Source organism: Ahaetulla prasina, chromosome 15 (assembly GCF_028640845.1).
Source record: "Ahaetulla prasina isolate Xishuangbanna chromosome 15, ASM2864084v1, whole genome shotgun sequence".
Taxonomy (NCBI): Eukaryota; Metazoa; Chordata; class Lepidosauria; order Squamata; family Colubridae; genus Ahaetulla; species Ahaetulla prasina.
The window spans coordinates 1,374,839-1,387,870 of record NC_080553.1 but is presented as its reverse complement, the minus strand read 5'-3'; the positions used below and the strand labels follow the sequence as shown (position 1 = coordinate 1,387,870).

Genomic DNA, 13,032 nt, shown 5'->3' with positions numbered 1-13,032 from the left:
GGACGAGGGGATAGATGGGGAACTCATCAAATTTGCAGATGACACCAAGCTGGCAGGAATAGCCAACACTCCAGAAGATAGGCTCAAGTTACAGAAAGATCTTGACAGACTTGAACATTGGGCGTTATCTAACAAAATGAAATTCAAGAGGGAAAAAAGTAAGGTTCTACATTTAGGCAAAAAAACCCCAAAATGCACAGGTACCGGATATGTGGTACCTTCTCAATAGTAATAACTGTGAGAGGGATCTTGGAGTCCTAGTGGACAACCATTTAGATATGAGCCAGCAGTGTGCAGCAGCTGCCAAAAAAGCCAACACAGTTCTGGGCTGCATAAACAGAGGGATAGAATCAAGATCACGTGAAGTGTTAGTACCACTTTATAATGCCTTGGTAAGGCCACACTTGGAATATTGCATTCAGTTTTGGTCACCGCGATGTAAAAAAGATGTTGAGACTCTAGAAAGAGTGTAGAGAAGAGCAACAAAGATGATTAGGGGACTGGAGGCTAAAACATATGAAGAACGGTTGCAGGAACTGGGTAGGTCTAGTTTGATGAAAAGAAGGACTAGGGGAGACATGATAGCAATGTTCCAATATCTCAGGGGCTGCCACAAAGAAGGGGGAGTCAGGCTGTTCTCCAAAGCACCTGAGGGTAGAACAAGAAGCAATGGGTGGAAACTGATCAAGGAAAGAAGCAACTTAGAACTAAGGAGAAATTTCCTGACAGTTAGAACAATTAATAAGTGGAACGACTTGCCTGCAGAAGTTGTGAATGCTCCAACACTGGACATTTTTAAGAAAATGTTGGATAGCCATTTGTCTGAAATGGTGTAGGGTTTCCTGCCTGGACAAGGGGGTTGGACTAGAAAGCCTCCAAGGTCCCTTCCAACTCGTTGTTGTTGTTGTTGTTGTTGTTGTTAATTGGTTGTTTTTTGCTGAAACTGGCAAAAAGGGGTGCCAATCACCCTGGCAACTGTGGGGACAGATGCAGCCACCGGTCATAAATGCAGGCTGGTTGCCAAGTGCCTTGGCACACTGTGGCACCACAGTGGTGAATTTTAATTTGGGGTTTATTAATATTTTAAAATTTTAATATCTAAATTTTAATTTATCAGCCTTTAATCTGCTATGTTTTAAATATTGTTTTAATTGTATATATGTTGTTTTATCGTTGGCTGTACACCGCCCTGAGTCCTTCGGGAGAAGGGCGGTATAAAAATTTAATAAATAAATAAATAAAATAAAAGTGCCTGAAGTTCAGTCATGTGGTTGCGAAGGGCAGTGGGGGGCATTTTACGCTGTCGGAAGTGCTGAGGCCATCCGGTTGCAGAGATGCTGCCCCTGTGGTGTCATGTGGGCCACCCTCCCTCCCTCCTCAGTCACTCCGAGTGTGTTGCCCTTGCAGGACTGTCGCTCTTTCCCAAAGGAAACGGCTGCGTGGCCAGCTTTTGACCCGCAGGACTGTCCCCTCAAAGAGGGGCATCTTCCCCCCCCGGGGGCCAAAGGCGATGGGGCCAGTCTGGGCGTGTCTCCCCCTTGTGACTCAGCCATCGGCTTGGGGGCGCCTGCTGGTGGTGGGCAGAGGCTCGTCCAGAGGTGTCCTCTGCTTCCCCAGATCTCCAGACAACCTCCTGAAATGGTGATGGCTGCTGGCGGCCGTCTCCGCCCTCCTTTCCGCAAGGGCTGGGTCTCATTCCGCCTTTGCCCCCCCACAGGCCAGCCAGCTGGGAGTGTACCGGGCCTTTGTGGATAATTACGAGGTTGCCATGGAGACGGCCGAGAAGTGTTGCCAAGCCAACGCGCAGTTTGCAGAAATCTCGGAGGTGAGCAGAGCCCTTGCCTCTTCCTGCACAATGGCTGCTGGCTGTGTGTGTGTGGTGGTGGGGTCCTTGCAGGGATCTGATGGGACTCTTCTGCCCCGACCTCACCTGGGCTAAACCCACAATGGAGCTGGTGCGGGTCTCTCAGCAGTGAGGATGGCCAGAAGCAGGGGGCTTCTCCAGGCATACTGCCCCCCTGGGAAGCCAACTAATTTGGGGGCTGTAATTGGAGCCTGGGAAACCCGGCTTGGATTTTGATTCATCCCAACTCAACTTTGGCTGTGGGAGGAGAGTCACATCCAGCTAGTGGAGTCATTTCCTTTCTTAGCAAATATTCTTGCAAGTGATTTCAAGAACTCCTTCCAGTGTGGCTTTTATCGGAGAAATACTTTCCCTCCAAGCAAAATCCCCCCTCCCCCTACATTACCTGCAAGGTGAGATAGCAGAGAGCCAAAACCCCTCCAGAAATATCTCAGTTGGGCTCGAAGGACACTTGAGAGCAGATTGAGGTCCAGCATCGCCTGCTCTTTCCCTGGCCCTCAGGGGCTGCTTCTAAGGCACAGAGGCCTTCCTGGCTTGCTGAAATTCCAGCTAGTTCGTCTGAGCTACTCATCAAGGCCCCCCCACCCCCCCACCCTCACCCCCGTCAACTGCAGGGGAGAACCTGCGTAGAGGTGGCGGCAACCATTATGACAAGAGGTGTAACCTCTGAGCTGTTGCTTTCTATGCTGGAAGATCATCTGGATTTGGTGTGTGAACCAGGCAGCATCTGTTGCCAGACAAGGAACAGCTGGCAAGTCCATGATGCAGGCTGAAGAAAATTAACCTGAGCCTTATGCATCTTTTGCAGAACCTCAGAGCTAGAAGCTCCAAGGATGCAAGAGACCAGACAACAAAGAACTCCCTGGAAAGTAAGTCGTGTGGTGCCCCAGCGGATGTTTTCTGGACGATAACAATCCCCCACCCACCCCCAGAAGGAGCTCCATACGGGGCCAGGGGTTTCTTTGGGTTTTTTTGTTCTGCAGGGACATGTATGAGCAGGGCTGACTGGCTTGTTTGGTTTTTTTCTTTTTTGATCAGCCAAATTGCAGCTGTTGGAGTGAAGCCCTTAGGATTAACAGCATCCTATAGCCATCCATGATGCAGGGGATGGGAAGGGCTTGACTAGCTGTGGGGGGTGGGGGTGAGGAGTAGCAGAGGTGAATTGCAAAGGATTGTAGCAGGCATGCCGTCAAAGAAGACATGTTTTCCCATGGACCTTTTGCTTAGAACCTGTTTCCTCTTCCATTTGGATTATTTTGCTTCCCAGAGAATTGTGTTGCCCTACAGCTTCTAATTTTCCTTCATTTCCCCATAGCTCTCCTCTACAAGCCGGTGGATCGGGTCACACGCAGTACACTTGTGCTCCACGTAAGTTGCCATGAATGCTAATGTTGTTGGCTTTTCTGCTGGAAATTGGAGGGGAGGGGCTGCTTTGTTTCAGAGCAATCAATGCACAAACAAGAAATAACACAAAGAGTGGAAAGCGTGACCAGACATGGGGTCTTTTCCACCGGCTGCAGAACACAAGTTAGCAAAGCACAGGTGTTCCCTTCACCTGACATGCTCCATGCAGCATCTTTTTGGCTGAACTTGATGGCTGCTTCATACAGCAGAGTCAAATAGAGGTTGGGTTCCCACAGCACACTGGATCGCATTCAAATGACTCCTGGTTGGGGTAGGAGAGTGGGAGGCAGGCAAGACACCCCAGGAGAAGAAGTTGGGTGGAGGATTTGTAGGAGCAAGGCTGCTAATAGGAAAAGGGGCCGACTTGAAGTTGGAGCATAAGGGCGCCTGTGCAGCTACTGCTCCACGCAGAACCACAAACAGCTTTGCCAGAAATCCACCCGTGGAGAATCCCAGGCCTTGTTCACTTGTGGAGGTTTTTTCGCGTCTCTGAGCTGAGATGAAGCAAGACATCAACATAACTCTAGTTCTGGGCTCCTGGAGGTACAGATGCAACTGTTAGGGAGAGCAGACTTCAGCCGCGTAGGAGAAGAAACACAGCCGAATGGATGGAGGCCGTGGGACCCAGGAGAGGGAGGCCGTGGGCGGGTTCAAGCAGAGCCTTGGGCAGCCATCTGTCTGGGAGGCTCGGTCCCTGCATGAAGGAGGAGGACCTTGGATCTAATGGTTGGTTTTAAGCTTTAAGTTAGACAGAAAACCCTTCAGAAATGAAGCAGCCGGATTGCCAGTGCTGTGCTCTGATGCTCGCTCTTCTCCCCTTCCTCTTGACAAACAGGATTTGCTGAAGCACACCCCCTCAAGTCACCCCGACTACCTGCTTCTGCAGGACGCCCTGCGCATCTCCCAGAACTTCCTGTCCAGCATCAACGAGGAGATCACGCCCAGGAGGCAATCTATGACTGTCCAGAAGGGGGAGGTGAGTGCCCAGCTGGCACCCGCTTGCCCAACGAGGCAGGCTGCCTTTTGCCTGGTTAGCAGGACTTCCCAGAAGGGGTGACTGTTTGCGGCCTGCAAGAGCTCTGAGTGGGCAGGAGCCGTGCTGGGACCGGAGACAGACACATCGCTCTTCCAGACAAAGCTGCCATTTCTATCCCCGGCTTTGGCTCTTGAGGCCATTCGGTTGGCAGCCTTATCCTTTCTTACCAACAATGGACTGCGCGTTGAACCCCTGAAGGACAGCGAGGCCCTCGGCCCAGCAGAACCTGGCAGAGCTTGGGGTGGGAGGGAGGGCATCCTGGGGGGAGGGGAATGTGAGCCAGCCTGACTCAAACGCTGGACTTACTGAAATGCAGAGGTGCAGGCTTGGCTCAGTGGTGAGGAGACCCATTTCCCCTTTCCAGAGCTGATTATGCGGTGCAGGGGAGCAAGAAGAACGGAGGGGAGTCTCTCTAAAGGGCGGGCAGTGACGGACTGCTGGGCACAAGGGACTCCAGCCTGTTTCTCTATTCATCTGCTGGAGCTTGGGGCAAGGTTGATAGCCGAGCCAGGCTTTGGGCTCTCTGCATGGCCACCCTCTGGCTGGTCACTCTAGCCCAGAAACCCTGGAGAAGCATCTACCTGCCAAGGGGGCAATAGAGTGGGAGAGGGCCAACTTCCACAGGTAGATGAAGTCCTGACAGAGGGAGTGAAAACGGTGAACGGAGCCAAGAGAGTCAGTGGAATGTAGCTAAACCAGAACAAATCCCAAGAATTCTGTTGTGGGTTTTTTGCATGTATAACTTTTATTAAAATTATATTTTATTATGAGCAAGAAGATAAAAGCTGTTAACACAAACCAGTAGAAAAAAAGAAAAAGCATACAGGACAGTTAGTCCTTGACTTAGGACCACAATTGAACCCAAAATTTCTGTTGCTAAGCGAGACATTTGTTAAGTGAATTTTGCTCCATTTTACCACCTTTCTTGCCACGGTTGTTAAGTGAATCAGTGCAGTTGATAGGTTTTTGTCTTACAAAGTTCATAAGAGGCTTCCAATCAGTAATAAATATAGACAATGACTTTTTTTCTGATCCAAATAAGTTTTTATCCTTTTCAACAAAATTGTAATTTTATTTATTTTTTATTCATTAAATTTTGGTGATTCTTCCCCAGCCCCTTCTCCATAGTCCTTGCTCTGGAATCTTCCACCTCGGTGCACACAGTAATCCCACTGCTGAGATCCGATACTGAAATAATCTTCCAAGGCTTTTTACTAACTGTCCATTAAACCTAAAAGTTCCAGGTTCAATTTAATATTGATCTTCAAAATCCTCTGTTTCAAAATCTGTATTTGGATCCATTTTAAAAACTTTTTCAAGTCTACCAGGCATGACAAAATGTTCCTTCATATCCTACATATCTCCCACATACATTTGAAGTGCCTTTATACATTCTAAATAATTTCTCTGTCCTCATATATCATTTTATTTAAAAAATCTATTTGGGATCATAACACAATGTCAATTTCTTTAACCACACAATTTCCCATTGGTCCATCTGTACATTACAACCAAAATTCTTTTACATTTATCATACATTCTTTAACCTGCTTTCCTCTGCAAATACATGTTCATACACAACTGCATTTCAAATTTTACTTACTTTGTTCCATGCCACAATCTTTTTATCCATTTTAAATCTTTCAGATAATAATAAGTGGGACAACCATTGGTAATCACAGTATATCCTTCTGCTATTAATTGTTCTCTTGATTTGATTTTTAAATTCCCCTTGATAATTTTCCAATATGTCCCAGGATGTTCATCTGCTGTTTTTCTTCTGTAATGTGGTTCTTGAGCTGAGATCCATAAAGGTGTTTTTGGGCACAACCTGCCCAAGAATTCTGTTTTTAAAGCCAGAAGCCAATCTCTGAAACTCTCCTTCACGCAGACATGTTTGAAAAGAGCTGTTGTGTCAGCACATGGGACAAGCAGTCTGGGAGTCTAGCCAGCACTCAGTTCTGCCTCCATCCAGGCTTCAGCTCCAGGGTTTCTCCACCTTGGCAACTTGAAGAGACGTGGAGTTCAACTCCTAGAGATGGCTGGAGAATTGTGGGAATTGAAATCCAGACCTGTTCAAGCTGCCACAGTGGAGAAACCACAGTGGTTCAGCGGGTTCCTGTGTACAGGTGCCGATGCTTACCTGTATCTCTCATGAGATTGCAACTGATGGCCTTGAACGTGGCCTTGTGTTTGCTCCAGGCTCTGGGTGCCAAATTGTTGTCACTAAAGGGTAATTTCTTAGTAGCCCCGGAAGTCTTCTGACCAACTGCTGCTAATGCATGTGAAGCATTTTCACCTCAAGAGCCAGAAATGGTTTTCATGCCCTAGAAGAACGTGACTTCTTGGCATTCTAGTGAGCATCTCTCTAGTCTTTCCAAGTACCACCGTAGACCTCCAAACTGTTGGAATGGTGAGGGGGCTTTGTGGTGGGGGGAGGGTTGGCGAAAAGAGCAGATGAAGTAGGGATGAAACTTCTGTGGACTTCTGCCCCACCCCCGCAACCAGAGGAAACCAGTTTCGGCTTTGCTTCGTAATTGGAAGTTTTGCATCCTAAAGTCCATTTAGCTGAAAAAGTCAGCTCTGCAGGCTGTTCTCATTTCCTGCAGCCAGACCCTGGCCCTGGAGCTTTTGAGGGAGGGGACAGGAGAAGCTCTGCTTGCAAGGCACTTGTTTGGAATTCAGTTACCAATGAATGCTTGGAATGTTGTGCACGGTCTGCGCTTGGGGAGTTCTCTATGTTGGTGGCCTCAGAAATGTCTTGAGCGTGCAGGACATCTGTTGGAGCCACTGGATGGCAACCTCAAGGGTGTTTCTTGAAGAGGAATTTGCAGATTAACAAATGTTTAACCAGAGCTACCGTACTTCCCCGAAGCTTGCATGGAGGGTCTCCTTTTTCACAGGGCTCCAAGAGCATTTCTGTCTCCTGCTTCTAACCCTAAAAACTTCTTCCTGGCAATAATTTTGACTTGCTGAAAGAGGAAACTTCATAATCGCTGTATAAGCCACCAACCAAATGCCCCAGATCCACCTGAGGCAACTGATTTCAGGAAAGTCCCTCTTTCTTTCCCTTGCTACTAGCCTAGACCCATGTGTGTATCCCTTGACACCCAGTGTGCCTTCACTCACAGTGTTTGTTCCTCGGTTGCCCTTCCCCTGCCTGCCTTTGCTGCTTAGAGGGAAACGGAGTGCGCAGTTCCCTCCACTTCATGGCTTGTCCAACCCATTACTTCCTCTTGGCCAGTTGACCAAGGAAGCATGACAGGAGGTGCCCACTGAGCATCCCAAAAGGAGATTCTGGAGGAGAAGACCCTGACCTGCTTCTCTTCAGCTCAGAGAACGTGACTGCCCTGAGTGCAGGAATAATGGGTTTACGCCATAGGGAAGCAGATTCCATCTGCTGTTTTGTTGTTGTCGTCTCTACCACCCTTCCCTAAAGGAAACAAATAAGATAGGCCAGATCCACACATCTCCAACCAGCTTGATTAGAAAGGCTGCTACCAGCGTTTGTTCCGGCCCAAAAGTCGTGTGGAGGTGAAGAGATAATCGGAAGTTACCTATTCCTCCTCCTCCTCCTGGAAACACGGGGCCTTGGATTAGTTCCACTTCACATATTCTGGAAATAACAGATGAAGTAAAGTCTTTTTTTTTTAATTTATTAAAAGAGTTTAAAAAAAAACAAAGACATTTTCCCCCCCCCTTTTCCCCCCCTCCCAAAAACCCTTCCCCTCCTCCCCCGGCTTCCGGTCAATCACAAGGTATTGTTATACATAAACCAAACATAGAATAAAATTTTCCTTCCAATCCAATTAACCTCATCCAAAGCTTTTCATCTCCAACCCCTCCCATTACATAAAATAACTTTCTAATTATTCAAAGGCAATCTGATATTTCTTAATCTGATATCTATTTTGTAGATAATCAATCCATTTTTTCCATTCAATTAAATATCTTTCCTGCGTATTGTCTTTTTAAAAAGCTGAGATTTTAGCCATCTCAGCCAAATTAATGACTTTCAGTATCCATTCTTCTATTGTAGGTACCTCTTCTTTCTTCCAGTATTGTCCAATCAACAGTCTTGCTGCTGTTATTAAATTCAGAATCAATTTAGTCTCAATCCCTGTACAATCCGTTATAATTCCCAAAAGGAAAAATTGTGGCAGGAACTTTTATCTTCTTCTTTAGATGAAGTAAAGTCTTCATCAGCTTGACTCCCTCTTAACATACCTAGATGCTTCCTTGCAGTTTTCTTGGGGTGGGGTGGAAGTGGGGTTTGCCACTGCTTTCTTCCAGGATGGTTTTCAACATCCTAGTTTAGCTTAAGGCAGCGGTAAAATCCAGCTGGTTCTATCCGGTTTGCGCGAACTGGTAGCGCCAGCAGCGGGAGGCTCCGCCCACCCATGGGACGTCATTATGTCCCATTTTTTACCCTCTGCACATACGCAGATTTATGCGCGCGCTCCCGCATGGTACTGTTCCCGAACCGATAGCAAAAGTAAGTGGATTTCGCCACTGGCCTAAGGGCCCTGGACATTTTAAAGGGCCCCCCATTCAAATGCCAACCAGGATCAGTCATGCCTGACTTTTGACTTTATATGGTTTAATGCTTCTTATTAGGTTTAACTTTACCTTGAGATTTTCATCAAGTGATTGGAGTGCAAATGCCCCCAAATAATGAATTGTCTGGTTATGTTCCCAGACTTGTCAACTGCTTGGAGAAGTTAGGTGCTGGTGCTGGTTTTCTGCCTTCTCCGAATTTGTTTGGAGCAACTGAAAAAAGTGAACCATGCTGAACGTGGCTTGAATGGCCATGGGATGCAGGCGGTAATTTGAGTAAAAAGTCTTTTCTTTCAACTTTTCAATTTTAATACTGAACTGTATCTCCCGGGATTTCTTCAGCAGACGAGTCCTCTTACTGAGGGATCTCAAAGTAATAAAAGTCCCGGGTGAGCAATAAACAGCTTAAGGACAGTCCTGCCTTTAGACTTTCTGCCACAAGGAAGGATTTGGACACACCCTGCTTCAAGGTGATTTTAATTCACTCGTTGGGCAATCAGAGAATGCCAAGGTGGCGTTTTTCCTCACTTGTGCCTAATCATGGAAGAAACCTGGCCTGGCAGCCCCTTCTTTCCATTCCAGCTCTGTGATGCTGCCTTCATCTTACCTGCACCTGGTGAGTGAGAGAGGCTGAAGTTCTCCCCAGCTGTCCCTGTATTCATTCCCTCCTGACAAAAATCGGATGGTGGCTCCAGGTGTGTAAGATCTCTTAGACTTTGCCACCTTGGAAGGAAGTCGGTGACTGTAGTAACTGGAACAGAGGGAGAGAGAAAGGCAGGAGGGGAAGTGCCATGGGACAGAAGACTTCATGCTGGTTTGGGGACACACTTAGTTGGCAGTGAGCAAAGATCCTTTGGGGGCTCAGTGATGGCTACTTACCAGGTGAACCTTTTTCAAATTCAAAAGGCTGACCAAAAAGGTTAGGTTGTGGTGTTGGGCATAATCTTCCTGGCTATCCATTTATCTGTGATGTAAAAAGTATTGCAAGTTCGAAGCGACTGTTCCAGGTATTCTCAGCTTGAAATAAAATATCTGCATTTCTAGAGTTTTGTCCAGAACCTGAGCCATAAACTGGGCAGTTTCAAGGGTGCTGAGACCCTTGAGCTCTATAATTGTTTTTTCACTGACTTGGGAACTATTTCTTTGTGTTGAATTTCAGCCAGTTGACTTCCACAAAACCTAAAAGCCAAGAATAGGTTGGCTCTGAGCACAGAGAGTGGCCGGTGGACAAAAAGTAGTCAAGTTTGGTTTGAGCTGCCATCAGTACTTGAGGTCCTTCAAACTTGGTCCTATCGTTACACAACTAGGTTACAACATTCTGAGTAGGGCTTTTTTCTCCCTCACTTCAAAGAAAGGTGTCAGGGTTTTTCCATTTTAGGAATAAAGAGTTAGAAAAGCAGGCTGTGACCTTCCTCTGTCATGAGCTGAGTCCCTCTGGGCTGCTTTGGGGACAAGTTGAGTAATCAAGCGGTTGCTCTTAATCCGGCATCTCCAAGGTAGCGGCTTCTTACTCCCGTAGACAGGAGCTGCACCAGCCCCTCTTTGCCTGCTGGCTCATCTCTTGGCTGCCCTTCCCGGCCTTTTGCTTACATCTTTAGACTCCCTGGTTTAACTCTGCTCTGATTAAAATGCTCAAAATTAAAGAGTTGCCTTGTCATCTTTGCTCAGTTCCTCCACAGTTGGATTATGGCTTCCTGTTGGCCACTTTTTCCTTCCCTAGGCTGGCAGAGGATACCGTTGGGTGCCCGGTGGGGCGTGGCCTGTTTGCCCCTTCTTTTCTAGCTAACTGGCCTGACTCCTCTTCTTGACAGCACCGGCAACTCCTGAAGGACAGCTTCATGGTGGAGCTGGTGGAGGGATCTCGGAAGCTGCGTCACGTCTTTCTCTTCACAGATCTGTTCCTCTGCGCCAAACTTAAGAAGCAGATTGGAGGGTGAGCCCCACCTGGGACCAGTTATGTCGGGGGGGAGGAGCCATGATTGGACGGAAGGAAGGAGACCCTGAGAGAACCTCCTTGGGATGGATGCCCAGTGGCAAAAAGAGCACTTTGGAACTACCCCGGGTAGTTCTCTTTCTAAGTGAGGAGGGGGAACTCCACTTTAGAGCCCATGTTCTTGCCAACCCCCAGATGTTCTGCACTTCTGGCCCTGCCACTTTGAAGTTTATGTGATATTTTTGAGGCAGAAATTGCAAAGAAAGTTTGTATCATTGGAAAGTGATGCTTTTATGAGGTATCCAAAAAAAATCCCTGCAAATTGCAACCAAATCTAGCACATTTTAATCTGTTTTCCAGCTTTTTTTGGGGGGGGGGGTTTGAGTTTAACCTCCAAAGCCAGGCTCAGGGTAGTGAAGGAGAAAGGGGAGCAGTTTGAAATGTGTGCAGGCGGCTCCCCAAAGCAGAAGCCTGCGGTTGGCTTCACCTTCTCTTGCTGGGGGCTCTGGGGACGGATGAGGTCAGGGATGAGTCAGTCACCTTCGTCCTTCTCCCCTTCGCAGGAAGAGCCAGCAATATGACTGTAAGTGGTACATCCCCCTCTCAGATCTCAGCTTCCAGATGGTGGATGACTCGGAGATGATGCCAAACGTCTCTCTTGTGCCAGACGAGGAGCTGGATGCCATGAAGATCAAGATCTCCCAACTCAAGAGCGACATCCAACGTGAAAAGGTAGAAGGAGGGATGTGCAGCGCTTTGGGGTGGCTGGCTATCACCTCTTTGCCACTGGACAGACATTACATTAAGAAATACTAAATTGCTTAGGGACTGTGGCTCCTTTGCAGTGAATGCCTAGAGTGAGCTGGCTAGCTAACCACCCTTAAAGCAAACCAGGCAGCTGCACAACTGCTTTACTCTGAGGAGGGTTAGCCTAATGGGAGCCCTGTGCACCAAGGCCAGGAGGCTCAGAATAGTCAACTAGGAATGCTGAACGCATTGGGTGCTGTGGAAACTCTGCACCTTTTAGTGGCCAGGAATGCGACAGACCCCTGTCGTGTTCTTTGTGCTTATCGGTATGACCATGGAGGCAGGAAAAAGCCCTCCTCTTCCTCCTCCTCCTCCTCCTCTTCTGGACTCCAGGCACTAGGATATCGGAGCCACTGTTTCCAGATGAAGGAGAAGGAGAACTCGGCCTAAGAAGGCCTGATGGGTTGTGTGGAACCAGACCCCGCTCAGACCCCCCCCCCGGTGTCGTTTGAGGAAGTGAGAGGCTGGGTCCCCCACAACCCTCGAGTTGTGAACAGAGGAGAACACAACCTCTGCCTGGGCTTCTCTCCTCCTCAGAAAGCTAACAAGGGAAGCAAGAACTTGGAGAGGTTGAAGAAGAAGCTGTCTGAACAGGAATCCCTGCTTCTCCTGATGTCTCCTAACATGGCCTTCCGAGTGCACAACCGCAATGGCAAAGTGAGTGATCTTCTGGGCGTCTCAGCTAGTGGTGTGCAAAGCTCTTTCTTCCTGGGTTTCTCCCAGAAGCCTCCGGTTGGGCCTGGGTGGCCCATTTCCCAAGGTTATTTGCGGAAGCATGTGGAGCTCAGGGGCAAAGGATGTGGCTTGTCTCTGGGCTCTCTTCTGAAGTGCCGTCACCGCCTCCTGGTCCTGCAGCTTTGGGGTTGGTGACTTTCTGCCTTGGCCTGCTTAAGACCCGAGCGCGGGAAAGGCTGCCTGCAACATGATGCAGAAGCTGTTTTTCCAATCAGTCATCTCAGAATTGGGCACCTCAGGAGGGTTTTACATTTCAAGAGTCCCTGGCATGGACTTCCCTGAGACGCTTTGCTTGCTTCGGCTGGGCTGCAATGCATCAGAGCCCCAGTCAGTCATCTTTGTTCGGGGAAGCAGATGTGGCACCCTTAGCTTCCCGCCAGCCCCCCTCAGGGCTGTGAAAGGAGAGGGGCTTGCAGCAGTCAAGCCTGGTCCCGGGTTTTGGAATCATGTGAGCACCCAGGAGAGATTGGCGTCTATGTTGTTCCCACGTGGCTTTAGCCTTCTGTGCAGCCTCTGCTCCATCCCATGTCCAGTCTGCCTGGCCAGAGTGGCTGAAGGTCTCCAGCCTTGAGGTCCTACAGCCAGGAGGAGATGCCACTCTGGAGCAGGGTCAGGGAGCTGGCTTCTGTGCCACGGCAGCAGACTTCTCAGCCTGGGCGTCCTCAGAGGAAGGGCTCCGATAGTCAAGTCCTTGTG

At 48.4% G+C, this 13,032-nt stretch overlaps 2 protein-coding genes across 3 annotated transcripts in view; one reads left to right on the top strand and one right to left on the bottom strand.

Moving 5' to 3' along the window:
- Positions 1-13,032, bottom strand: part of GUCD1 (guanylyl cyclase domain containing 1) — a 319,725-nt gene that overhangs the window by 101,526 nt on the left and 205,167 nt on the right. The window lies entirely within an intron of this gene.
- Positions 1-13,032, top strand: part of BCR (BCR activator of RhoGEF and GTPase) — a 74,227-nt gene that overhangs the window by 40,749 nt on the left and 20,446 nt on the right. For both annotated transcript variants that reach the window (XM_058158251.1, XM_058158252.1), the window contains exons 5-11: positions 1,718-1,825; positions 2,673-2,733; positions 3,180-3,232; positions 4,104-4,244; positions 10,673-10,794; positions 11,358-11,526; positions 12,139-12,258. In XM_058158251.1, coding sequence (XP_058014234.1) covers positions 1,718-1,825; positions 2,673-2,733; positions 3,180-3,232; positions 4,104-4,244; positions 10,673-10,794; positions 11,358-11,526; positions 12,139-12,258 — 774 coding nt within the window. The remainder of the gene's footprint in view (positions 1-1,717; positions 1,826-2,672; positions 2,734-3,179; positions 3,233-4,103; positions 4,245-10,672; positions 10,795-11,357; positions 11,527-12,138; positions 12,259-13,032) is intronic.